Below are 27,868 nucleotides of genomic sequence, written 5' to 3'. Positions count from 1 at the left end.
GCAGTGAACAATTCTGTACAGTAAATAAGGCAAAGGGAAAAGCTCAAGGGCTGTCCCACAGTGTTACACTGAAATAACCCCAAATAACCCCACTGGAAACAACGGGGCTGCATGGGCACACAGCCAGACTGACACAGCAATGTCTGAAGGCCACATTCTTCTCTTAGCTCATTTCTTCATTCTTCTTCATTCTTCTCTGGTGCTTAGCTCATTTTAAGTGCAGTCAGATCCCCTAACATGCCCATCAGACAGTGAAACCCCCACCCTGCCAGCATGATGAAACATTTCCATGGATATAGCAGCACAAAGGTCAGCACCAAGGGGAAAATGCCCCATGCCCTCCACGCAGAGCTTGACATCTCTCCCTCTGCCCATCCTCAGAAGATGGAGTTCATCCCAGGGCACAGGAACTGTTCCAATAACTGGGTACTGTTATTTTCTGTCACAAAGATCAGCCCCAGCACAATGCTGGGAAGAGCTGGCACGCCCAAAAGCTGCCCACAACACATCCCCTCAATTCCAGCAATCAACTGCTGTGTTACAGAGCAGGAATTGAGCTGAGGCACGGCTCAGCATGCTCTTCATACTGATGACAACCATCCATCCTTCACCATGCAGCCACTCTCACAGAGTGGGTGTCCCAGCACACAGAAGCCTGACAGGTTTGGAGATCTCTGACCCCTACTCAGAACATCCCATCCATGGGTGTCACAAACATCTTTTAGGAAAAATCCTTTCCTTAGGATTTTTTCTCCTGAGAAGCTGAGGCCTCAGGAACAAAATGTAAACAATGGTTATCTGCTGCTGTGGAATGCAACAGGTGCATCTGTGATTGGTCTCATGTGGTTGTTTCTAATTAATGGCTAATCACAGTCAGCTGGCTTGGACTCTCTGTCCAAGAGACAGAAGCTTTTGTTATCATTTTCTTTCCTATTCTATTCTTAGCTGGCCTTCTGATGAAAACTTTTCTTCTATTCTTTTAGTATAGTTTTAATGTAATGTATATCATAAAATAATAAACCAAGCCTTCTGAAACATGGAGTCAGATCCTCGTCTCTTCCCTCATCCTCAGACCCCTGTGAACACGGTCACACATGGGTGTGACCTGCTGGGAGAGATGTGCTGCTCCTCCCCTGGGGCCTCCCCATTTTCATTTCTTTTCACAGGACGTGCAGTAGGGACCTTACAAGAGGATGCTAGTGATAGGACAAAAGGGAGAGGCTTTAAACTAAAAGAGGAGAGATTTAGGTTAAATACTGGGGAGAAATTCTCTGTGAGGGTGTTGAAGCCTGACACAGGCTGCCCAGAGAAGCTGTGGCTGCCCCTGGAAGTGTCCAAGGCCAGGCTGGACAGGGCTTGGAGCAACCTGATCTAGTGGAAGGTGTCCCTGCCCATGACAGCAGGTTGGGACTGGATGATCTTTAAGGCCCTTTCCAATCCACACCATTCTGGGATTCTCTGATCTCCAGTGAGTGAGGGATGGTGGCAGTGGTTTGTTGGTTGAAGCAAAGACCCAGCACTTTTGCTCAGGGTTAGCTTTAAGCAATGCAAGAGCACTAAATAGTTCCTAAAAAAAAGCAAATTTGCCAGTTTTCTCACCTGAGAGTGACCACATGGCCCTCACAGGCCTTCAACACCTGCCCCCCTCCAATTTTCACCATTTCCAAACCCCCTCAGCATCTCCAGCTGCAGGATCCCCACTCCCTCCTGAACATTTCTGCCTCCAGCCCTTCCCCTGCCCATTTCCATCCTAAGCCACTGCCTCAGGCATGAGAAGAAGCCAATTTTTCACCCAAAACTCTGCAGAGAAGAGAGCAGATGTTTTGGAGGAGATTATGTCACTGCCTCAGGGGTAACTATCCAAGCAAAATCTCCCCCCTCATGACACAGCCTCACATCCCTCGTTCCTAAGGGACCTCAAATGACATCATGTGGAACCTCAGAGCTGCCTGTGAGCACTGTCTGATGACAGCAATAAACCTGGAGGGGCTGACTCCAGCAGGATTCCACCAGAGGTGCCACAAGCACTTCTGAGCTCCAGCTGCTCTCCAGAGCCAGAAACAACCGGTCCCAGCTGAGCAACGTGTGGGACACACCCTGCTTTGGGGGCAAGGGGTATTCGCCTGGAAACAGCAGTGTTGTTGCTGCAAACAGTGCTAATCTAATCACCTCAGTCCTGACAAAGGTCTGCTGGTGTCTTTTAGGCTTGGGGGATCTTTGCGCAGCCATAAGCCAGACAGGGGTTTGCCAGCTAAAGGGGCAAGACTCTGCAAAGAGACAAGCACAGGCAAGGAAAATAACCTGCCTAAATTCACATAAGAGACCCATGATGAAAACACAGGCAGAAGCCAGGTCTGGCTTCCAGGTGTTGCTCTGGCAGCTGGAAAAAACCCCTTTAATTCCAGCTTGGAAAGGACTACTAAGGAAAGATCTTTCGCTTCACTGACTTTTATGCATTTGCCAGAGCCTTGAGGATACCAAGAGGCTTTAAAGGCTCTGCCCAGCCCCAGCTGGGGCCTCCACCCTCTCTCCTGCCCATTTAAGCACCAGCCTGGGCCCTCATCCCAGTCCCAGACCAAGAGCTGTGCTGTCTGCAGCTCTGCTCCTTAAACCTCAATGACCCCAATCCATGGAAAGACTTCCCAGCTGGATTTAGCCACTTCCATTTCACTGCAGCTCTGTCTGGGGGTCACTGGGCTGTGTCTGGCACCTGTTTCCAGTTCATCCTTTGGTGAACTCAGTGATGGTCCCATTGAAACATCTGGGAGAGCTCTCAGCATCTTCATGAGTTTTCAGTTCAAGCCCCAGCAGCATTCCCATGCAAGCTCTGCCCTCACCTTTGCCTCCTATTTACTCCAAACTCAGTTAAAGGACTTGCACTTTATAGGTGGCCTGGGACCTTCCTGGGAAATTTTGTCTCTGCTTTTACTGCCTCAGATTGAAGCAAAATTGGCTTCAAAACAGATGCTCTGTGTCCTGGATACTTGAGAGCATCTTGCTCTGAAGGTTATTTCTCTGTATGACCCCATCATTATTTAGTACTTTTAGGGTTAGGCAGATTATTTTGCTTTGTGACAAGTACTTGCATTTCTCTTGGAAGAGAAATTTTAGTACTTTTAGTACTTTTAGACTATTTTGTAGACATTTTAGTACTTTTAGACTATTATTTTAGTACTTTTAGACTATTTTGTAGACATTTTGGTACTTTTAGTACTTTTAGACTATTTTGTTAGACATTTTAGTACTTTTAGACTATTTTGCTTTGTGACAAGTACTTGCATTTCTCTTAGAAGAGACATTTTATTTTCTTTGAGCAAATAAAGTCTCCATAGGTCTGATGTCTTATTTACTGTGGTATTTCCTATATCCCAAATTCACCCCTCCAGAGAGGACTGAGATAACACTGCTGTGGTGTGTTCCTGAGCAGGAGGCAGCTCCATGGGGCTGTTGGTGCTGCAGGCAGCTCTTCTGTATTCTCTGGGCTTGTTTCTTTCCAGCAGAAATGGAAAACCTGACAAAACTTTCCTTGTCACAGTAGCTTTTAATGCTCTGGAGGCTGTAATTAGAATTAGCATTTTTTCCAAAGCTCCCTGGCGATTTAAGGTTTTTCTCCTGGGCAGCAGCTGTTGCTTGGACTAACAGACATCAGGCTCACAGCCAGTTCTGCACCAAGCAGCAGCAATCAGAGGAGTTTGGAAGGAGAACATTGAGTGTTCAGGTGTTTTCTGCTCCTTCACCACCCCGAAACTCCTCAGGGGTGTTGATGCTGAAGCTCAGAGGGTGAGGTTGGGCACACAGAGGCCTCAGATGGGCTCCAGCGCTGTGGGTGCTCAAAAATACCAACAGTGCCCCTTGGACAGGCACAGGCAAATGAACTGGAGCCCTTGCAAATCCCCAGCAGGTCCCAGTTTCAGCTGGGTTCCTCCTGGAGCAATTAACCTCAGAGAAAATTACAGTCTGGCACGGCACCACTGACAGGCTGCCAGGCTTGTGGTGAAGCCAAGTGCTGAACTGAGTGTGTGGCATTTATTGCCTGTGGGAAAGGTAAGGTGAAACCAATCTGTGGTTGGAACGACTCTATTTTACCACACAGCTGCAAAATACCTGCAAACTCATCCTCTTGGGGACATATTCACAGCTTGGAATGTTCTTGCTCTCTTTTCTCACCATGTTCAGTGAAGATGAGTGCAATGATGGTAATCACAAGGTGCTGAACTTATAACTGGTTCCTTTTTCTCCTGGTCATACCAATGTAAAGCTGCTGTATCCCCTTCTACCTAGCCAAAGGTACCATAAAATCAGCCAGGTAGATTGTTCAAAAGCAGTCATTTTGCTTCATTTTTGCAAATTTTTGTCGTTTTTGCAAACCATTTTGCTTCCCAGTAAACCCTGCAGATAGAAGCTCTTCCCCAGGCCCTCCTGGCTGTTAAAAGCAATATTCCACACAGAACTTGCTGTCTCTTTGCAAAGGAAGGAACAAAGTTCATGGGGATTTTCCTTGCCAGTGGGACAGCAGTAATGATGTGCAAAGCCTTGAGCACATTAATATTTTTTCCTCATCGTGCTCAAGAATTTTCTATTCATGAACTCCATCTCCCTGCCAGTGCTAAAAGGAGACAGCAGCAAAGGCTCAGATTCTCAGAGGGGCTTGACTGCTGCAGCACATCTGAGTCTGCTGGACATCACCAGAGCTCAGAGGCTGTGGAAACAGGAGAAATATCTTCCCCTCAAAGCTGATACATCTCTTAGTGATGTGAGGGGAGTGTTCCAAGGGTCCTGATCAGAGAACCAAAGAGCTCTTATATCTGGAAAAGACTTCTAAGATCATCAAGCCAAATTATTAACACAGCACCACTGTGTTCACCACTAAACCACGTCTCCAAGTGCCACATCCACATGTGTCACAGACATCTTTTATGAAAAATCCTTTCCTTAGGATTTTTCCTCCTGAGAAGCTGAGAGGCCTCAGGAACAAAATGTAAACAATGATCATCTGCTGCTGTGGGATGCAACAGGTGGATCTGTGATTGGCCCATGTTGGATGTTTCTAATCAATGGCCAGTCACAGTCAGCTGGCTCAGTCAGTCTGAGCCACAAGCTTTTGTTATCATTCTTTCTTTTTCTATTCTTAGCTAGTCTTCTGATGAAATCCTTTCTTTTAGTATAGTTTTAATATAATATATATGATAAAATAATAAATAAAGCCTTCTGAAATATAGAGTCAGATCCTCATCTCTTCCCTCCTCCTGGGACCCCTGTGAACACCTTCACAGACATGCTTTTAGAACACTTCCAATGATCTGATTGAAATTGATCAACCAGTCTCACTCTGTGTGTTTGCAGCTGGACATTTGTTGCTTCAAAGACTGAGATATCAGGAAAAAAGGGATGGCAGAACAGATGAAAATTCATGTTGGAAAAGGAAAACCTTGGGAGAGGAAAAGATAAATGACTCATAGTTGGGTTGTGGGAACTGCAGGATGAAATCCTGACCCCACTTGAGTCACTTTGCCATTTGCTTTGTGAATGCAGGTGACTGAAGAGTCCAAAATCTCCTCCAGTTGCTACAGAAAAAGGTGCACAGCTGATGTTTCCCACCCTTGCTTACACAATCCTAGAAACTGTCCTTTGCCACAGTCACTGCAGCTGACCCACAGGATCACCCTTTACAATTGCTGGCTGTATTTTTAGCTGACCTTGCATGTGACTCAGTGGAGAGAAATGAGGAAAGACAGTCCCATGGGATTCCCCAGATCTCTACACACCATCAGACATCACCACATCTGTGAGAGTCCAAGAGAAAGGACAAAAAGGAGACATTTCCTCTGCTCAGATGTATCCTGCCACCAGGGAATCTGTTTGTAATTTAATAAACATCTCAATGACATCAGCAACTGGTAAAAAGGACACTGAGCAGACATGGCTGTAACTGATCACACTTTCCTAGAGAACCAAGAGAGGTTTCTTTTACAGCCAGTCCTGGATTTTGGTCTTTTCTTGATTAATCTGTGTGGGGGGTTTATGATTTTGATCTTAACTCTATAAAGTTCTATTTTTTGGAGCAGCCGGAATCAAAGGAAGTGCTTCCATCCCATAGCACCCCTCCATAATGTGCCACCTCCAGTGGTTCTCCATAAAAAGAATATACTGAGATAACGGACAAAAAGTTAGGTGTGGATCTTCTGTTTGTATTTTTTATTTTTGTTGAGGTTGGGATTGAAGGTACTTGAGATAGTATTTCATGTTCGGATTTAGGTGTTCATTAATTTTTATTAGTGTAATAGCTTGACAACTATGAGTTTTGTAGTCTTTTATTAGTAAGGCACAAAATGCCTAACTCTTGTTACAAGGTCTTTTAAGACTAAACTATCTAATTAAGAAATGATACTTTGATTATTTTTTTTATTTAAAAACTGATTCTTCAAAGCTTGTAATGCAGAATTTTCTGTTTGATTACAAAACACTACTTAAACTCATGAAGAAGGAACAAGAAGGTGAAGAAGAATAATTTGCCTCTGCTCTAAAACTTTCATCTTGCTTTATATTTGTTACTATGTCCTAAAACTCTAAACTTTAAGTTTTCTACCCTGTGATATTGTACACTTCTAACTAACTATATACTTGTAATTTTAGGGCTAATAATAATATAATATCTTCCCCTCAAAGCTGATACATCTCTTAGTGATGTGAGTGGAATGTTTCAAGGGTCCTGATCAGAGAACCAAAGAGCTCTTATAACTGGAAAAGACTTCTAAGATCATCAAGCCAAATTATTAACACAGCACCACTGTGTTCACCACTAAAGCACATCTCCAAGTGCCACATCCACATGTGTGGATTTTGGAAGTCTTCTCTACTGCCTCAGGTTAAATGTAGTCCTCTCTTGTGAGTCTGTGCCTTTCAGCCCAGAAAGTTTAAAATTCTCAGCATCCAGCTTCCAACAGTTGGGCACAGCCTCAACAAAGGTTCTGGGCTCAGGGGGAACTTCTCTATAGCTGATTTGCTTGAGACCCATGTTTAGCAGCACAAACTGCCCAGGCTATGAATTAAATCTTTAGGGGTTAATGGCTGTGTTGTTTTTAGTAGGTGTAATGAAAAGAAACTCTGATACTCAGGAAGAGAATAAAAGCTTTCATAGTGCAAGGTTAATCTGCTGGCTGCTTGTGCAGCTCACAGAAGCACCAAAGCCCTTTGGAGTTTTAATCTCCCTGGCTCAGCACGTGGTCACTGGGTGTCTGCTTCCAGCCTGCAGGACTGGGGGTGTTTGTGCCAGAACCGTTTATTCTGAGAGGCACAGTGGTCATTTTTCAGCAGGAGGATAACTGAAATCCAAGGGCCAGGCTCTGTCCACGAGGCTTTTTACAGATTCAGAAGCATCTTGATTTGAGATCTCATTCAGGACAGGACTAGGATTGCTTCTTAACAACTCTCTTCATGAGTCATCTTCTTCCCCAGTCACTGGGGAAGATAATTTGGATCCACAGAATCCATATTCCATTTATATTTGATGTCCCCTTCAGCCTGCTATGGTGGCTCACATTAAGGTCTGTGTCATGTAGAAATGTCTGAGATTTGTTCTGAAAGACTCAGATCCCAAAAAGGACAAAATTACTTTTCTTTCAGCAGAACCTCTTGAGTTATATTTCACTGAGTGTTTTGCTGTTGTCATTACTATACAAGATGTTCTACTATCATTACATTGCAAGGGTTCCATATTGCTAGAGTTTCATACCTCCTTGATGTTTCTTGTAGGCATCTCCTCTAGCACTGACTGGTCCTTATCCTTGCAGTAAACAACTGACTCCAGTTTCCACCAATCCACTCTTTTATAACACTCTTATTACTGGCTACAGGTGTGGCCTGTTAACATCAGGCCTCCTCCTAATCTTTAGTAATTGGTTCAGCTGCAACTCTTTAGGGAATAAGATTACATCCTATACCACCTTCATTCACCCATACCGTATCCCCCTACAATTCCCCCTTTTCCTTTCAATTAAAGAGTTGCAGCATTTCTAGAAGGACATGTTCACATAAATTAACATTATGACATTTTGCCAAGGTAATTTAAAGGCAGCAATGTCTTCTCTGTGCTGCTAGACTGGATACAGAGTCTGCTGAATGCACTTTGCTGGGAATTCTACCTAATCTACCTCTTCTCAAACCACTCAGAACAGAACCACCCTGGACAATCCTATGCTCAATTTTGGCAGCACTGACCTTTACAGAGTGATGAATCCTTCTACATTCCTCGCTCCCATCCCATTTCCACTGACACAACCGTTTCTCATTGCAGGTAGATCACCTCACCTCGAGGTGTCTCCAGAGCCACCTCTCACCTCAGACACAGCAAACACTTTGCAGAGAAGAAGTGGTGAGAGAAATCTGAGCCAAGCTTTGCCACCCCAGGGCTGAGCAGCCCAGAGCAGACACGAGGAGGAGGAGCTCACCTGCTTCAGCTTGGTGCCCACCATGGAGGCGCTGCTGTCCAGCACGAACACCACGTTCTTGGGCAGGGGAGGGAGGTCTGTGGGGGCGAAGTAGTGCACAAAATATCCATTGAGGATCTGGGGAAGAGCAAGGCAGTCAGGAATCAAAGGTAGGTCGTGGTGCAATGTTCTACACACGTCACTATGGGATATCTGGATATTTGGGCGCTTTTGGCGGCTGTGTCTACACTGGAGGGTGTGAATGCTCCATGGAATCCCTCTTAATTCTGTTCCCAGATACCCTTGGGATCCCCCCTTAATTCAGTTTATCCAGACTGGATGAGCCAACTGGAGCTCTCCATGGAGAGATCCATGGATATCTCCTTTCATGGTTGACATCCAAATGCAGTTTGAGTCATCCAAATGATTTCCCTTTCAAATGCAGCAAGGATGTAACATATGTGCCCACAGATCAGAACCACAACATTCCCTTGAAAAACTGGCCTTGTATATGTATAGCCAGTATAACGAGAAACTGAAAAGCAGACACAAAAAAGAAGTTCAGTGAAGTTGGGGTTTAAGTCCATCTTGTGGCTGCTAACTGACTGGTTTTATTTTGGATTATTCTTAGAGGATGGAGGAGTAGCCTTCACTTGGAAAGCATTTTCTAGGAATTTGGAGCAGGCAAAACAATTGAACCATCTCAGGTACAGTTAATAAAACAGCAAAGATGAATCATGTGTACAGTACCTGAACATCCCCAACACTCAGCTCCCTGCTGACATCATATCTGATTATGAAGTCTCCCAAAATTCCATTTCGGGCGATCCTGGTTTGCTCAACAACACTGGGGTTGAATGTAACCTTAGCTAAGGTTTTGGTGTGCCCAATGACAGTAGAGGGGGGAGGAGATACATCACCTGTTGAGATAAAACCACAATATCACAAGTTTTTCCCATTGCCTTACAGATGTCAAAGCACAGTACAGGTGGTGTGGCCATGGAGCCAAGTCAGCCAGCAGTGTGATTTACTGAGATTGAAGATTCAGTGATTGAAAAAAGAGAGATAAAAAAAATTTAACCCATCTCCTCAAACTTTAAACTGAAACCCATCTTGCAATTCTCTCAGGTATAAAAATGTTTGTAGGAAATTCCTGTATTCAGTTCTGTTTGGCCAAACACAACCTCAAACATGCTGATGCTGTTCATTCCAGCCAGCTCCAGACATCCAGGATACAGATCCTACACCTGAGATCCCGACAGTCAATGCAGGTATGATTTCTCTGACCTGTTTAAACATTTATTCCAGGATTAGATTAATCACACTGTAGATTTTTCCTTATTGATTATTAGGATTTCTTGAGGTGGCATGTTCGGGCATGTGGGTGGGATTGATCTGAGTGACTGATCTCTGGATCTGACAAGTGTCTTATGTGTAATGTCTACCTTTTAACAATTCCTCTTAGCTGCCTTTATGTTCAGCAAAAGTTATCATTGTAGTCACTGCAATTTCAGTCTAATTCAGACAAAATGCAGCACTGCCAGTGCAGTCACACAAATTGCATCCCTAAGATGAAACTCATCCTAAACTCTGAAAATCTTTCCTGAATCAATAAAGAGGGATGTGCCTGGCAGAGAGCACCTCTGATAAAGACAATTATTTAGGTCTGAGTCACCCTGCAGGAAACTCTCCTTGTATTGTTATCTGTGCTCATTCTCTAAAAGCTGAGGGATGTGGAAGTTCCCTGTTGCCTCTCTATGTAAACAAATTCCACCTTACCCTCTTTTGGTTTGCCAGCTGTTTCCTTCTTAACTCCATCCTTACATGAGATGGATTTGGCCCCTGAACTTCTCCAGTTTTTGAAGGATTTCACCTTTTTCCTAACTGGCTTTTGAAAACACAAAATATATATTGTCAGCTGAAGTTGTTCTTGGGTGCTTTAGCTCTCACAGGGATTATTCCAACAATCCTCTGAGGCACAGAAGTTCTATTATGTTTGCTCCTGGGCTGGTTAGAATTGGTAGGAATCAGCTGCTTAATTATACTGTGAGGAGAAATCTCAAATCTTTTCCAAAAATGCCAAAAAAATCTGTGGTATGACAGGGAAATTAGGGATGGGAGAGGTTCAGTTTCAGTTTTGGTGTACACAATGCAAATATCTACATATAAGTTTATTTTCTAGGCTCCACTATGCAAGTGGAGATCAGGTCAAGAGTGTCAAAGATTAGGGTATGATACATCTGTCCAGACAGATATCTGCTTTAGGGTAATTTTAATTAACAATGAATTAACAATAGTGATCCAAATGACAAGGTGCAGGAGGTCTGGGAAAGCTCCATTCCAGGGGGTCCCAAAACTCTGTTTATGTAATCAGCAGTGGCACTTCACCTTTGTAAAGGGCTTTGAGCAGCATTAGGGAAAGGCAATGTGACATCTGTGAGCAACAATGAACATAACCTCACATCCAGACCCCACTGTGATTTACAAAACCAGAAAGATGTGATTATGTCCATTTAACAAGTAGAAAAATGGAAGCATGGGGTAGTTACCTAACTTATCTGACTTCCCACAGGTGGAAGTCCATAGAAATGCCAGGATTGGGGTCCTTGTGGGTTTATGAAATGATTACCAAAATCTGTAACTTTTACTCTGAAGTGCCATGTATGATCTAGGGTCCTCTAGGCAAAGGAATGAGAGTAAGAATTCATATCACTGTAGGATGTTACTGCCAGGATGATTTTGCTTTATTTCCACAGCTGTCCTGTGAGTGCATTTGAAAAGATGAGGCACAAGACTGTTCTACTAAGATGGTGAAGGGTTTTATCACAGCCCAAATTTTACTCAAGCAAATTATAGCTAGAGCACCTGGACTGTGAAACAAACTCCTCAGCAAAAGCCTTGCCCAAGGAGACTGAATTATAAAGATCACTCAATTTCAGTAAAATCAAGAACTGACTCTGCATCACAGATTCTCTGTGAGAACTCCTATCCATTCATCCTGATGGAAACAGCGAGGGATGTCCCAGCCAATGCACTGAAACCACATAAGGACACTAGTTTTGTATCTTAGTGGGAGCTTATAAAATGATTACCCAGAGCTTTGATATTTTTTCTAAAATCCATGTACAGTTCAGATTTCTCCTGGCAAAGAAAAGTTATAAATCAACATCGCTGTAAGATTTTACCTCAGTCTTGATCTGATTTTATTTTTATAACTGCCCTTTGATCTGATGATTCAACAGACACAATATGTTTTTAATACAAAATGCACCAGATTTGCTTGTATCTGCCTTCTTGAATTTTCCATCTGTCTTCTATTGCTTCCAGAAATCCCATTTAACTGCCAGTGTGGGAAAAGCCTAAAATACACAGAAATGGCTTTAAAGTCCATTTATAATTTCTGATCTGGAGGTTTCACATTACTTCTCCTCAACTGCTAAAGGGAAATCCTGCTGTGGGTTAGGCTGCCAGGGTCAGTGAGAATCAGTCAGGAGCTCCCTCCTTATTCCTCCTGCACATCCATGTCCATTTAACATTTCTCTGGACCATTGGAAATCAGCTGATTTAGGCAGCCACTCCCTGCCTCAGTTTCCCCACCTGTTAAATGAGCATAATCACACGTAACCCATTTTTTAAAACAATGTGGAATCCAGGTGGATCACATTACCTCCCTCTACTGCTCCTCAGAACACTCTCTGGAGGTGATAAATGTCATCCTTTCTAACACAGGCAGTGCTTTGGGCATCTCTGCAGAGGAAGTTTCCAAGGCTGTCTCACAAAGCCATTTTAAGTGACAAGAATTGCTGAGGAATCTCTCCCATCCTCTTAATCTCCATTCCCCAGGACAGAAGCTAAAAGCCAAAGAATGGTCTGATAAAAAAGGTCCAAGGAAACTTTTTTTTTTTCCTGGAATAACAAAAATCAGGTCTGGAAGGTAACTTATCTAATTCATCCCATGTTCTCAGACTGAATCCCTTCCTACTTAGTTTTTTGATACAATCAGGAAACACTCCAGACCTCCAGTAATGGAAACTCAGTGCCTGCACTTGCCAGTCCTTCCCAGAGCTTCACTTTTTTCACTGTTGAACATTTTCAATGGCCAAATTACATTTTAACTTGTGGATTATAAACCCATGACTTCTTGTTTTTTCACTTATTGACACAGAAGCCACAGTATCCTTTTCCTCCTTGCAGCAGCCTTTTACATTCTAAAACACAGTTCCTATGTCTTTCCCCAGGTTTCTTTTTTAGGCAGCACTTGATATCTGGATCACAATTAGTCTCCTTTGTTTATTGGCCTTGTTCTTTTTAAACAAGTGGCAGAGGGAGAAAACTCTGTGAGATATTTCAGAGTCCAGAGCATGGATGAGCTCCAAATGCTTGGGCTGGTTTGTGCTCACACTGAGAGAGCTAGTAGAGCCTTCAGACAAACTTTCCACTAAATTCAGCTGAAGAAGTAAACAGAGCAGGAAAAAGCATTTTCCAGATGAAACTTTCGTCCTCACAGGAGGAACAGCTAAACCTAAATTATTTTGGAGTCAGGCAGATTCAGGATTAGAGCCCAAATGCAAAGTTTGTCCTCTGCTAACATGTGGAAACTTCCAGACAGCTGTTATAAGAAATAAAAAGCTTTCTGAAACCTTTGACTTCAGAAAGAAACAGTCATCCTCGAGCAGCCTAGAGTCTTCTGCCCAAGCCCATGGCTAGCTCTCACACAGCTACACTGGTGGAGCAAGATGAGGGCAACATCCAGGACAACATTCAGAAGGTGGCTCTATTCTGAGGTCACCAGAGAAGGTCAGGATCACTGGCCTCAATGCCTCCTGTTTTGGGGTTTGTAAGGGACAGACAACACCTGCACATGCCAAAATATCATTTTCCAAAACTCACATGCCTAATGCCTTCCTTTGGGAAAAATACAACTCCCAGACAGAGCCACGTGTGCAGGAGTTACTGCACCAGGAAATATCCTAGAAAGATCTGTCATCACATTGTCTGCTCCCTGTTCAGAGAGGATGGACACAGGACTTCCTGAGGGGCAAGAAAAGGACACATCCACAAGTGAGGCTGGGACAGACACTGGGATGCTCAAACACTCAGGGGAAGCTGCCCATGGGCAAAGCACCCACCCAGGGGCAGGGGCAGCACAGCCCAGATCAGGCTGCAGCTGGTGTGGGACCAGATAAGGAAAGAGGCAACCCTGGGAGGTGGGAACTTTGTCCTTATCAAGTGAACTCAGCTGTGATGGGCCATGATGGGACATAACTGACAACAGCACTAATTTATCAGGCAGCTGTATCTTGTGAGAAGGTGTAAAAGACTCCCCAAGTGTCCCATGATCCACAATATTCCATCACTCAGGCGTCCCTGATCCACAGCATTTCAACAACCATTACAAGCTCCCCACCCCTGGGCATTCCCACCTGAACCTGAGTGAATATAAACCCAATAGATTGTGCATTCTGTGGGTTTCCCTATAGGATTTCCTCACCACATGATGGATCTAGCCTGTGATCAGCAGTTTGACCAATGGACATTGAAATGATAACAACCAAGTCTCATCACAAGTCTTTCAGGTGGTGGGATCTTTCTACTTTTACACATTTTCTTAAGTAATATATCTATGGTTTTATATTGTCATATTACTGTAGATAATATAATATTATTTTGTAGATAATAAGAACCAAAGACAATTGTAGACAATATTATTGTAGACAATAAGAACCAAAACATATCTGTTTTCCGGGTTGTTCTAAAATAAATAAAATAAACTTAAATATGTGTATTTATAAACACAGATGAATCAGTGTTGTTTCCAGAACTTGGGTTACCCTCACCTTTTGGGGTGGGTTGTAACAACCTGATGGCACAATATATTTTTCTACCGCTACTCTCAAGATAATTTATTAATACTTATGAAAATACCATATTTTATCATTAACTGTGAGATAGTTTAGATATAGGAAATAGAGGAAGAGAGCTTTAATGATATATTCAACTTCAAACCAGTCAGGCAGTACCATTTTCAATGTTCCAATATCCAGCCAAGTGGTACTGAAGAGTTTTAAGCCATGGAAATCCAAGAGAGCAGCAAGTTTTTTCTAGTGTGCATTTGAGCTCTAATCCTGAATTTGCCAGACTCCAAAATAATTTAGGTTTAACTGTCCCTCTTGTGAGGATGACAGTTTCATCTGGCAAATGCTTTTTCCTGCTCTGTTTACTTCTTCTGGAGGTCTCACTGGATGTGCACCCACTTTTTGGGTGTCATATGAGCAAAAAGGCTTCACAGGGAGCAACTAATGGCTCTGATGGTTTGGTTTTGGATCCATCTTGAGAGGGGACAGTCAGCTGGAATAAAGTGAACAATCACATGGGATGATTCCAGACAGAAAGGGTGTGAAATTGAATTCTGAACACAGATAAAGCACGGGAAATCTGAGCTTCAGTTGCATTACCCGTCCTGCAATGGAACTCCTATTTTATATACATTTTACTGGCTAGGGAGGATTACAGAACCCAACAGCTCAGGCCCATTTTTATATGAGTTCTTTGAAATCTGAAGCATGATGCCAAGAATGTCAGTGCTCCCAGATTGCCATTTGCATAGTGACTTACATGAGTTTTCCCTGTATGTCATTTACATATAGGAATTTCCATGCTGTGCTGGTCCAGCAGTGTGTCTGCTCTGCTCAGTCTGTCTCTACCCTTGATCAATGCCAGATGTCCTGCAGGAAACCACATGCCAACAATTCCCTGATAGGTGAAAAAGGCTTCCTGCCTCTCCTGATGAGGAGCAGAGCACATTTATCACTTGGCACGTGGATGTAGGACAGTGAGACTAATGAGGCTTGACCTGAAGAGAGCCCAAGTCACTGAGAGCCTTGGTTTCATGTGATTTGGATTAAATCAGTAGGATCCCACTGAGCAATCAGTTTAACTCCACTTCACATGCATTAGGATCTTTCAGTGCAGGTCCACTGATTTTGCTGGCACTGTGTCATTTGCAGTGACTGAGGGTCAAGTCCCAAAAGACTCTGCATCCTCCTGCCATCCTTCTTTTTTGGTGTTTTTTGACAACCAAAAATGCAGCAACCACAGTATCCTGAGCTGTTGGTTTACACCAGAAAGAGTTATATTTACACTGTCTAAACAGTGAGCCTGGATGGTTAGGGGTAAGAGCTGATGCTCAGATAGCACTTAGCGCTTTGGCAAAATATGGATTTTCCTCTTGGAATTTCCCATGTTCTGAAGTGCAGGATTTCCTATCTTCCTTGGCATGGATGGATGGAAAAAACAATTCACTTAAAATAAACAGTTCCCAGGAGATGCAGAGGCCGGGGAAGAGCTTGCTCCAGTGCTGAGCACAAGGCCTGAAGGCCCAGTTCAAAGCTCTTCAAGACAATGGCAAAGAAAAAAAACCTTATTGAGATGAATGGGATCAGCCCTGTATTCATTAAGCTTCAAAGTCCTCACAGGCTGAGGCACAGATACCATACAGACACAGTAATAGAGAGAAAATGGATCCAGCACTGCCAGGCCCCAGAAATAACCATGAGAACCACAGGTCATAAAATCTCTCCTTACCTGGGGGGTCCCAGTTGTTGGTTTCTCTGGATGGAAGGCACTTGAGATGGCAGTTCATGTTCAGACTCAGGTGTTTATTATTTCTTACCAGTAAAACATTCTCACTACTGTGAGTTCTGCAGCTTTGCATTAGAAGGCACAAAATGGCCAACAATCTCTTGTTCCAAGGTCTTTTAAGACTGAACTATCCAATTAAGAACTGACACCTAGATTATTTCCCTTTTAACTCAATAACCGATCCCAAAGAGCTGCAATGGCAACTTTCCTGTCCAATTACAAAATGCCACCCAAACCCATGGAGAAGGAGGGAAAAGAAGCATGAAGAAGAAACCCAGGATGATACCCTGTGCTCTCCATCTTGCTTCCATCCACAACACACTAAAAATCCCAAAACCTCAATTTCTCACCAAGTGATACACCTACACAACTGTCTATAATCTATTTCACACTTTTGTGGATTAGAGGAAACTTCACTTTTGTGAAATCTAGGAAATTTTCTCCATGGATGAGGGTCAAAGTCAGAGCTGCCCTGGGGGTCAGGGCACCCCAGAGCAGACAGAGGAATATTCCCAGTGTCCTGGGTTTGTTTCCACACTCACCTGCAGCTTTCCCATTGCCTTTCTGCCTGCTGTTCCTGAGGGGAGGCACCTCCAGGGACACAATTCCTGAGTTCTCCAGGATGTTCACCTCCACCCTCAGCCTCCCCACCAGCTGCTGGGGCCGGATGCTGACGGTGTACTCGTATTTCCCCAGCCTCCTCTGCAGCAGCTCCTCGTAATGCAGCGTGAACCTGGCCTGCATCTTGCGGGGGATGAAGACAGAGGCCTTGAATGTCTCATAGCCATTCTCCCTGGAAGGAAAATCCAAAGACAGCTTCACATCCCATACACATCACACAATTCCCCCCTTCACCTCCCCGCTCATAGTTTTGCCTGACCTTCTTCCCTGCAAATAATCAACTGAACCCTCCATTGAATCTTGTTGAACACCTCTTGCATTTACCATTGAATTTTGCTGATTTATATAAAATATAAATAAAATATATTAATACTATAAATAAAATATTAATATTTACAATAAATATTATAAATAGAAAGAAATATAAATAAATGTTATCATTATCTGCCAATTCTTACTTATTTATAATTATATTATAAATAAATATAAATAAAATAGTAATATTTAAAATTATCATAAATAAATAAAATATAAATATTATAATTATTTACCCCATTTTTATTTATTTATAATTCTATTATTATAAATAAAATATTAATTTTTATGAATAAGATATTAATAAAGTATATTCTTGCTTCCCTCTTGAGGGAAGTGGAATACTCTGCTCATTACAGCACCCTAAGTTTCCTTTCTGTTATTCAGGAAGTAACAAGAATTCTTTTCCCCAGTAGTACATCCTGGAGCATCTTGGAATTTAAAAAGTTGCGTGGCAGGGTTAGAGAAGGCCACACACAATTTTTCATGGCTTGAAGTACAGGAATGACACCGGGCAGTGCAGATAACATTCAGTTTAGCTGCTCCTTCCTATAAATCCATGGATGGACATGCCAAGGCAGCCAAGATAAAGATGGCAGGAGAGGGCATCACCTCCCACAGCACAAATTCACAATACTCACCTTCCTTCTGCGGGGCTTGGAGGTTTCTTGTGCCTTTCTTTGTCATCCGTGCTGTTTTTCTTTTCCTTCCCCGTGACCTCTCCATAATAAGTCTTGTTGCCAATGCTCCTGGAGAGATCAGAGGTGTCAGCAAGGTCACCCTGCACCCGAGTACAGTGACAGGTGGACATTTGCTGCAGGTGTGGATGTCAGAAGAATCTCAGAGTGCTGCTGGTGTCACTCTCCTGAGTCCACCCAAGCCTCTGGGACAAAACCCAACTCAGAAGCTCCCTGGCTGGAAATATCAGCCCAGTACAAAGGCAAAAGTCTCGTATTCTTCCTATTCACTCTAAATGGATTTCTTAAAGAGTGGGTCACCTATCCCTTTTGGTCAAGTCTGAAGCTGTGGCCCCAATACCTGCCTGTAGAAGGGATCTGAGCATGACCAAACCAAATATGTTTGAGACCAAGAGTTTAATTTATTGGTCATTTCACTATGAGATTTCTCTCTATTTGATTAATCATTCATACCTCCAGCAGCCATCAAACCTATCTGCTGGCTGGAGTTGACTTCTGCTGTTGACATGAAATAACAAGAAAATTCTTAGGCATTACATTCAGTCAGGTGAGATAAATATATCTGCCAGTGTTGCTGAAACTTTCTCTGAAAAGGTTTTTAAGGTCTTCAAGAGAGTTTTCTCATTCAAATCAGAGAGCGGAGGAAAAGGAAGTGGTTAAAAGACACTCAGAGGGGAAGTAGAATAGTTTAGAATAGTTTCCCTCCCTGTTTACACCGAGGATTTGAATTTAGTATCGTGGCATCCATAGACCTGCTCTGTGCATTACTTCGCGGGATTTCTGCTGGTCAGAGCAACTCTGAGATATGTACAATCTCTATTCCCAGCCCAGCAGTCAAAGAAGGAGTCAGGATTCTTCTGTTCTCGTTCTCAAGGTTGTTTATTATTTCTTATCTATAACATTCTTTCTCTGATCCGCCACACGTCTGTCTGGCAGGTCGGGTTGTGGCATACTGGTGTTATCTTTTTATACTAAAAACGACGTTATTTACCATAACTTCCCAATACCTATCACCTATGTTAGACAGTGAGTTTCTGCCTTAAACCAATCCAAAAGTGCCAACATCACCCAGAACATGGAGGCTAGGAAGGAGAAAGAAGAAGGATGGGGCATTCCTCCATCTTGGAACCCCGAGCCCCCATTCTAAAAACCTCAAAAATCTAATTTTCACCCCGTGACAAATTAACTGTTATTCTACTTAAACTTTCATGGCTTGCAGATCCTTACATAAGGTTGGTAATTTTTCCTATGGGTCAAAATCAAAGGCACGGGGGTCTTGGGCTCTGTGCCAGGGTCTCTGAGCCCCTTAGCAGGGTCCCGAGCCATCCAGGGCAGCCAGAGGGATTTCCTGGGTCCTGACACTTACTTACATGGTAAAGTTGGAGATGAAAGCTGCAGCTGGGATCTGCATCTCAAACACAGCTTCCCGTGCTTCGGAGCCGCTGTTGACCATGGTGCAGGACACGGTGGTGAAGGCGTAGCGGGAGATGATCGTGGACCTCACGTGGAACTCGGACATCCGAGGCCTGGTTTCCTGTGGGAATCAAAAAGGTCACCCCTAAACAGGCAGCTGGATAACTCACACCTTCAGTGTTTCAATGGGTTTAAGATTTAATGTGGACTAGAAGCTCCCATGCAATGGGTATTAGATCTCCTGACAGCAACAGGCAAGGTGAGCTTGTCCTCAAAATTTCAGGTGAGCTGCAAACAGTAAATGAGGAATGTGGTACTCCCTCTGTTCATGCACAGAGGCCACAGACATTGTCCAGTGCTTGGGAAAGGTCTGAGAGCTGTGCTTATGCCAGCCTTTAAGTTGTGAAACACCCTGACAAAATCCATCTGTGTCCTGAACTGAAGCCTTCAGCTCTGACTGTGTGAGAGGATCGGGATTATTCCCCTGTGGCCTGGGAGGAGAAGCCCAAAATATGTCCCCATGGGGCCCAGAACTGTGTCAGACCCTGCTCTGTGCATTGTGCACAACAGCAGATGGAAGACTTCTTGAAAAACTGACATCACCATTTATTGAAGAAGCACCTTCAAATTCATCCAGTCATATCCCTGAGTTATGTAAACAGAGAAACTGCTGTCAATGGAGTCAACTGAGTCCTCCTCTGCTGAGAATCCATCCTGGAAGTCTGCGCCAATGGATGAAGAGACTTAATAAAAAACATTGACACTGTGACATCTCAAGCAAAATATTTTAAGCTTTTTAAGCCCACACTGGACTCCTTCCAGCAGAGAAGCAGCAGAGACAGCAGTGAATGACACATGATGTAGCAATGGAAGCTGAAAGCCAATTTCTGCTTCTTGGGAATGTGTTTTCGTGCATAAGTCCTGAGTTGGAGCATTTCTCCAGACTAATGTGTTTTTTGACAGCACCATCTCCATGGAGCTCAAATGTTTTCTTCCTGGAATACTTCAGTATACTTGACTGTAAGCAGCCCTTGAAAAAGGAAAATCTGTGCATTGACTTACACAATCAAAGACCAAGCCCTCAAAAGCAGAAGGGAGATAAAGGGTAAAATGCACTTTAAATACAGAGCAACCCCACTGAGCCAAATACAGTCAGACTCTTCCTACTGAGGTTGGTGAAAGCCCACAGTCACGTAAGAGTTGTGAGGACAGGAACAGGCTCTTCAGCTGCATGTCCAGGCTTTCTTTCAGAACAAAAATAATTTTGGCAAACAGCTGAAGAAAGGGAGCAAGTGTTTGTCTGAGTATGAAACAAGAACATTTCTGCAGTAGCTGATGGCATCAGGAGTAACTGAGCATCCAACTAACCAAGCTGCTGGGCTTGTGGATTCCAGGCAAATGGAAGAACCAGGATCCACTGCAGGATCTAACAAGATCTGCCAACAGACTTGGCCTAAAGCCCTGCCTGCCTACACCTGCAAGGCTTGGAAAGGCTGATAATGTGTCTCAGATGAACCTAGTCATGATAGATATCTTTAATTTTAGGCAGATCAGTGCAATGGATCCGTGGATCTAGGCAAGAACATCCCTGCACAGATCTAACGCCCCACCCTTTGGGCACTGCTTAATTAACTGCTGTTAATTAGAACTAGATCCTGCTGTTCTTATGAACTTCCCTGATACATGGGCATGGCTTCCCAGTCTCATTATCCTGAAGGTGGAGAAGATGGGGAGTTTTGATTGAAACAGGGTTGTAGGAATGTTTTCAGATATAATGAAATTCATTCAGATTCATTCAGTCTTCCATGCCACTAATTGCCCATGGCATAGCAAGGTACACAGAGGATTTAATAACACAAGTTATAGAAAAAAATAGAAACTACAGCAAATTTTTTGGTGTCAGACCTTCTGCATTCACCCTCATGTGCTGCAGCTCATAAAAATCTGTGGGTTTATATGTAGCTGACAGATGATCAGCAAAAGAGGATCAAGGCCTTTGCCTTTCACTTGAGATACAAGTGGCTCTGCAGTGACCTGTCTGACACTGAGGATGCACTGATGGAGTCACAGGAGCTCAGGAAGTCTTTCAAATGTGACAGAGAGCATGAACTTGCCTTTGTTGTGACAACAACGGGAGAATGGTTGTATTGGGTGAGAAAAAAACAGCTCTAACCCTGTAGCCTGTCACTGGCAGAGACCAACAGCACATGCTTAAAGGAGAGTGTAAAATCAGAGTGTACAGTCCAACCTGCACTGATACTACCCTGAAATATTCTCTCAGTTCTCAGTAATTTGTGGCTGAAGGAACTCCGGGGTCAAGGGTGGTATTTTTGTGGTATATTTCTATTCTGTGGATTTCTCTTCTATTACTTTACACTGCTGCTTTTTGAATCCATGTAAACTTTTAGCATCCACAGCATCCTGGTGCAAGTTTCACAGCTTAATGGTATTTTATATGCAAAAAAAAAGTCACTTAGGGTTTTTTTTGCTAAAAACACCCTTTGCTGGCTTCAGCTGATCTCTGTTATAGATTCACAGAATAGATTGGGCTGGAAGAGACCTTAGGGCCCATCCACTTCTAACCCCTGTCATGGGCAGGGACAGCTTCTACTAGACCAGGTTGCTCCAAGCCTTGTCCAACCTGGCCTTGGACACTTCCAGGGATGGGGAAAATATCTCTATCCCACTGAACAAGCTCCAGCTCTGATATCCTTACAATCTGAGGAATGGCAAAAAAGCACAACAAAAAATGGTATTCAACATCCCTCCCTCTTCCTGGTGGATAGGAGTTGCTGTTGGGAAAATCAAACACTGAATAAGGTCATCATACAGAGCTGAGAATGAAAGAATTGGTTCACCTTCCCATCCCTGGAAGGGATGTGCTATTCCCTGTATATAGAAAATATAAATGGTGGGGGCACAGGCCATTTCCAAACAGGTTGCTCAGTCAGGCTGGGCAGGCAGCCCAAGTTCCACTCTGTGATTCCTGTGCTGCATGCCCTGGAGCTCCTGCACAATCCATCAGTGCCTGGTGCTCTGACTTACAGAAACGCCTGTTTGTTTTCTGTCCTTTTTATTGAGGCTTTGTCTGAGGTTGGAAATGGGGTGTGAATTCTATTCCCATCTGTCAGAGGTGGGGCAGTTCTTGCTGTCCATGGGGCAGTTTTTTCTTTCTCTCTCCCACAGCCAACCCTCCCTCCAGCAGATCTCTGCTGTCCATGGCCACTGAGTGTCCCTGCAGGGCTGATCCAATCCCAGCATCCCATGGGGAGATGCTCCGCCCAGGGGAGGAGCCAAGCATTCCTCCCTGGATCCAATCTGGGCCTGGCACAGCACAGCAGCCTTTGCCCCCTGCATTGCCAGAGGAGCAGCTTTCTGCTGCCCTGCCTTGCCAGAGGGAGCCCAGGCCCATCTGCAGCAGCCCTGGGGCTGCAGAGGAAAACTTCCCCCATGTGCAGGATCCCTGCTGCAGCAGAGCCACAGCTGGCACTGCAGGAGGGCTGAGCCCCCATGGGATGGGGCTGGGACACACAGGGGCAGGGACTGCTCTCACTCTGGCTGTGGGTTGGTTTGTTTTCTGTAACATTGCATTTGTATTTTTAATTTTCCTGTTAAAGAACGGCTATTCCTATTCCCATATCTTTGCCTGAGAGCCCCTTCATTTCAAAATTGTAATAATTCATAGGGAGGGGGTTTACATTTTCCATTTCAAGGGAGGCTCCTGCCTTCCTTGGCAGACACCTGTCTTTTCAAACCAAGGCAGCCTTCAGAAGACAAGAGGCAGCTCAAAGGGGAAAAAAAAATCAAAACAAACAATTTGTTTAATGTTATTATTACCATGACTTATCATTCCTATTAAAAATTAAGGGAGGGAATGCCAAGGCAGCAGATTGGGACACTGCCATGAGAAAAGTTGGCTGGATGCTTTGTGGAGGTGTCGTGGTCATGATGATGAACTGGCAGCTGAGATTTTCTCACTGAACAAATTATTTTATGCTCATTTATATGAAATATTTGGAAGAACAGAAAAAGAGCTGACTATATGAAATCTATTCAGTATTTTTGCCTTTATCAGTTACTTTCATCAAAACAAACTGACTGTCTCTCAGATTAGAAGAAATAAACTGGTAATAAGCCTGAGAGTTTCTCTCTAGGCTGCTGATTGCAGCTTGTCAAAGATGAAGGGGACCAGAAGCTGTTAAGGTGATGGCTGCTCAATGTGTGAAATGAGTTCCACACCAGTTGTCCACTGGGAATTCCCCCAGAAAAGCCAGAAAAATAACTGGCCATGAACAATTTTACTGGCTGCCTACTTCTACATCTAAATTTTAGATTTCTGTGCTGGAAGAAGGATATTGGCTTCCTTGTTTTATTCCTTTCTCCAGGAGATTTTGTCAGAGAACGACAGAGATCTTCAAATTCCAAAGCAAAACCCCTTTCTCTTCAAACTCAGTGAGATTTCATCAGGCTAATATTCACTGTGTTGTTAAGGTTGGTAACATTATATGTTCTTCCTCCAAGTCTGGGCTTGAGAAGATGAATTGGGAAATATTAGAAGAACCTGTGCCTGTTGCACTGATCAAAATGAAGATTTCTTTTTTCAGAATCTCATTCTACCATTAAATAGTTCATCCCTGGGCACAGGGATGTATGGAAACCCAGGGTACAGGGAATATTTCTCTGTCTGCTCTGGGGTGCCCTGACCCCCAGGGGAGCAGTGACTTTGACCCTCATTCATGGAGAAAGTTTCCCAGGCTTCAGCATAGACTGGAATCCACAAAAGCATGAAATAGATTATAGAGAGCAGTGTAGGTGTATCACTTGGTGAGAAATTGAGGTTTTGGGATTTTTAGTGTGTTGTGGATGGAAGCAAGATGGAGGGCACAGGGTGTCATCCTGGGTTTCTTCTTCATGCATCTCCTTCCTCCTTCTCCATGGATTTGGGTGGCATTTTGTAATTGGGCAGGAAAGTCCCCATTGCAGCTCTGTGGGATCAGTTATTGGGTTAAAAGGGAAATAATCTAGGTGTCAGTTCTTAATTGGATAGTTCAGTCTTAAAAGCCCTTGTAACAAGAGATTGTTGGCCATTTTGTGCCTTCTAATGCAAAGCTGCAGAACTCACAGTAGTGAGACTGTTTTACTGATAAGAAATAATAAACACCTGAGTGTGAACATGAACTGCCATCTCAAGGGCCTTCAATCCAGACCCAGAAAAACCAACAACAGCAGGGATGCACACACACACACACGCACACACACACACACACACACACACACATATCCAGGGAAAATGTAGCTCCCATGAGGTAAAACAAAGACAGGGAGTGATACATACCAGCCTCTGCAGGAATTTGGCCTGTCTTGGGACGCGCCGAGCGACCTGCAAAGAGTTCAGGGAGTGAGTGGGGTCAGTTCAGCCTACAGCAGACATGTCACTTGTTCAATCCCAGACACAGGGCTGTGTGACTGATCACCCATGGCCAGGTTCAAATGCTCCTCTGGTTAAAATTAAAACCTGAGTCTCTTCTGTGTTAACTGACCCACTGATCAAAGCTCAGCACGGGAATGTGGCTGTCTCAGGCAAGGAGGTGCTGGTGTTTGGGCAGTGGTGCTTGGCAAGGGACCCTCTGTATGATGGCTGTTGTACTTGCAGGGTTCCCCAGATGGAGGAAGGAATGATGAATCTGACTGCATGTTCTCAGAAGTCCAATTTATTATTTTATCATACTATATTATATTAAAGAATGCTATACTAAACTATACTAAAGAATACAGAAAGGATACTTACAGAAGGCTAAAAAGATAATAATGAAAACTTGTGGCTCTTCCAGAGTCCTGACACAGCTTGGCACTGATTAGCCAAAGAGTCAAAGCAACCCCCAGCAGAAACCAATAAAACAATCACCCGTTGGTGAACAATTTCCAAACACATTCCACGTGAGCAAAACACAGCAGAAGCAAATGAGATAATTGTTGTTTTCCTTTTTCTCTGAGGCTTCTCAGCTTCCCAGGGCAAAAATCCTGGGTAAAAGGATTTTTCCAGAAAATATGAATGCCACATGATGGCAGGAAGGTCAGACTTTAGCCCTGTCCCTGGATGTAAGAACATCTCTGGAAGGCCAGGCTGGAAGGGTTTTGAGCAGCCTGGGCTACTGGAAGATGTCCCTGCTCATGGCAAGGGTTGGGGACTGGATGCTCTTTAAAGTTCCCTCCAATCCAAATCATTCTATGGTTCTATAACTTGTTTAAATTAATGCTACAGCTTCAGCTGTGTGAATATTATCTCAAGAGCAGATCTGTTGCCTAAATACTCTCCACAGCTACTGTGTATTTATTGTGCAGTGACAGAAAAACACTGGTTATGTGCAAAACACAAATAAAGATATTGAAATTCAGCCACAGACCTTGTTAGGAAACAAAGTGCTTCACCTGTGACAGTGTAATTGTGCTCCCTGTCTCACCCTTGTCATCAACTCCTCTGACTTCTTCTCACATGGCTGCTCAACAACATCTCCAAACCAAGCCCCTCCCCAAAGCAAGGCTTTTGTCAATGAGGGAAGCCAAGTGCCATCTTAAACCATCAGTGGAACCCCAGAGAGCAGAAGAATGCAACAATATGTTTTACCTGGTTTGCCCTTTCAGTTTATTTACCCTGAAATAGCAGCAGCCCTTGCCAAAGAGATGATTTTATGCCTGTTTATATTGTGCATTGAAAAGCTCAGGAATGCCCAACGGGGAAATTAAAATTTCATCCACGAGAATCTTTACTATTTCCTTCTGCATCGTTTTAGCCAACATCTTGTGAAATTAGAACCAAGGGAAAACAGCTCCCTTGGGAGAGGAGAGGAGAGGAGAGGAGAGGAGAGGAGAGGAGAGGAGAGGAGAGGAGAGGAGAGGAAATTGTTTGCATCTTAAGTTTTGGGAGAAACTTTCTGTCTGGGTCTGTTATCTCAGACAAATAAAGCCCCTCAGGAGCCTGCTGTGAGAGGCTGCAGATTCTCAATCACTGCAAGTTCTTCAAAACAAGACAGATAAATGTCTGTGAAGTTTGCCCTGCTTGGAGCAGCGTCAGGGATGAGAGATCAGTAGCCCTCAGTATTTTTTTACTGAAGGTTTACCTTTTGGAACAAATCCACCTGTTGTTCTGGTCACAGGAGGTTTTGAAGACTAATCAGTGAAACTGGAAACTTGGTTCCTGTTTTTAGGAACCTATCTTTATTTTTAGGTTCCTATCTTTCCCCACCAAAACCCATCTTGTTTGCTTGCTGAATTGCATAAGAAGGCTCTGTGTGACTTCAAGAACCACCTTCTGAAGTCTTGGGGATCATCAGTGAGGAGCTAAGGATCCCCAGACAGCAGTATCTTGTTTTCCAGGACTTCATGACTACTGCCAAAATACTGCTGCAGGGTTTGTTACCAGTCCATTGGTAGCTTCACTGGCGTAATCTAATGGAACCAAATTTCCAAATTACCAAACTTTTAGCTTTAAAGCTTTCCAACACCCTCATTGAAGCCGGATAATTGCTAGTAGTGACCCCATAGGGCAGAGATGTCAATGCTTCTGGAGAGAGATTCTTTCTGTTCTAGGAGGGATAGATACAGATATATGTGAACAGTCTCACTCTTCCCACCTGCTGCATGGCAGAAGATGCCAAATACAGACAAATATTGACATTTTAGCCAAATTGGATTATCCCACCTGACCTGCAGCAAGGCACAGCTATTCCACAGTTCCTGCATTGTATCTCAGCCCCACATGGGTGCCTCAGGTGCCACAGAGCCTCTCAGACCTGATCAAATTTAGGTCACTGATGCCCTAAGTGACCCAAAGTCACACACGGAAATGTATGGACCTGAGAAATGTGAGCACAGACCTAAGATCTCTTTTATAGAATCCAAGTGGTTTGGATTGGAAGGAACCTTAAAGATCATCTAGTTCCAGCCCCTCTGTCATGGGCAGGGACACTTTCCACTTGAAATAGATCACAGCCTCCCAAACCACCACCCAAACTCTTGCAAAAAGTTCATTGCTCTTTCAACCCCATTTCCTTAGAAAATATAAGCCAGACAACAACACAACAGCCCTCCCTCACTTGTAGAACTTTTTTCCCTTTCATTGTCAAGAAGCCTTTTAGAAGCTGAAGTTGATGTGCTTTGTTTAATGAATTAAAAATGTTGCCAGCTAAAACCCCAGGAGTTAAAAATCAAGTACAGTAACACTATGGGCAGAAAGAAAAATTATCCCCTCCGAGCTTGAAATACTCGGGATTACTCAGACTGGAGTGTGGCCAGGACACGGCTTTGGCTCCCCTGTGCCTGTGAAAAGCCTCGTTAGCACAGCCTGGGGATGGACGGGGGTCAGACCGAGCCGTGCCGGGACAGCAGCACCAGCAGGGCAGGGTGATCGCCAGGGTGATGTCCTGGATGATGTCCTGGATGATGTCCTGGGTGATCTCCTGGTTCAGCACATCCAGCACAGCCCCATGCTGGCTGCAGCACCTCGCACGGAGCCCAGCCGCACGGACAGGTGGAATAAACGCATTTTTACCAGCCTGCCCCGCTTGTCAGTGCTGCCGCGGCCACCTGATGCTTCCCAACCACCTCCGCCTCCAAACCTACCTGCTCCACGATGCTGTAGTCGGCCAGCAGCTGCTCCTCCAGGTACCTGGCCATCAGCTCCGAGTCGGGCTGTCCGGCCGAGGGGGAGAAGCCCCAGCAGAGGCACAGCCACAGGATCATGGTGCCCGGAGCGCC

The 27,868-nt window shown here is 44.0% G+C and overlaps 1 protein-coding gene across 2 annotated transcripts in view; it reads right to left on the bottom strand.

The window, feature by feature from the left end:
- Window positions 1–27,868, bottom strand: part of ITIH5 (inter-alpha-trypsin inhibitor heavy chain 5) — a 49,243-nt gene extending 21,375 nt beyond the window's left edge. Inside the window, exons 1-7 of one of the 2 annotated variants that reach the window (XM_054292406.1) lie at window positions 27,734–27,868; window positions 24,450–24,494; window positions 19,072–19,235; window positions 17,645–17,752; window positions 16,610–16,860; window positions 9,177–9,346; window positions 8,448–8,564 (exon numbers count right to left, since the gene is read on the bottom strand). In XM_054292406.1, coding sequence (XP_054148381.1) covers window positions 8,448–8,564; window positions 9,177–9,346; window positions 16,610–16,860; window positions 17,645–17,752; window positions 19,072–19,235; window positions 24,450–24,494; window positions 27,734–27,853 — 975 coding nt within the window. In that variant the 5' untranslated portion in view covers window positions 27,854–27,868. The remainder of the gene's footprint in view (window positions 1–8,447; window positions 8,565–9,176; window positions 9,347–16,609; window positions 16,861–17,644; window positions 17,753–19,071; window positions 19,236–24,449; window positions 24,495–27,733) is intronic. The other variant, XM_054292405.1, reaches the window with a different exon arrangement.

Source organism: Melozone crissalis, unplaced genomic scaffold, assembly GCF_028551555.1.
Source record: "Melozone crissalis strain CALT ecotype California unplaced genomic scaffold, PUWL_Pcris_2 ptg000110l_1, whole genome shotgun sequence".
NCBI classification, from domain to species: domain Eukaryota; kingdom Metazoa; phylum Chordata; class Aves; order Passeriformes; family Passerellidae; genus Melozone; species Melozone crissalis.
This window is presented reverse-complemented; position numbering and strand designations above follow the sequence as displayed.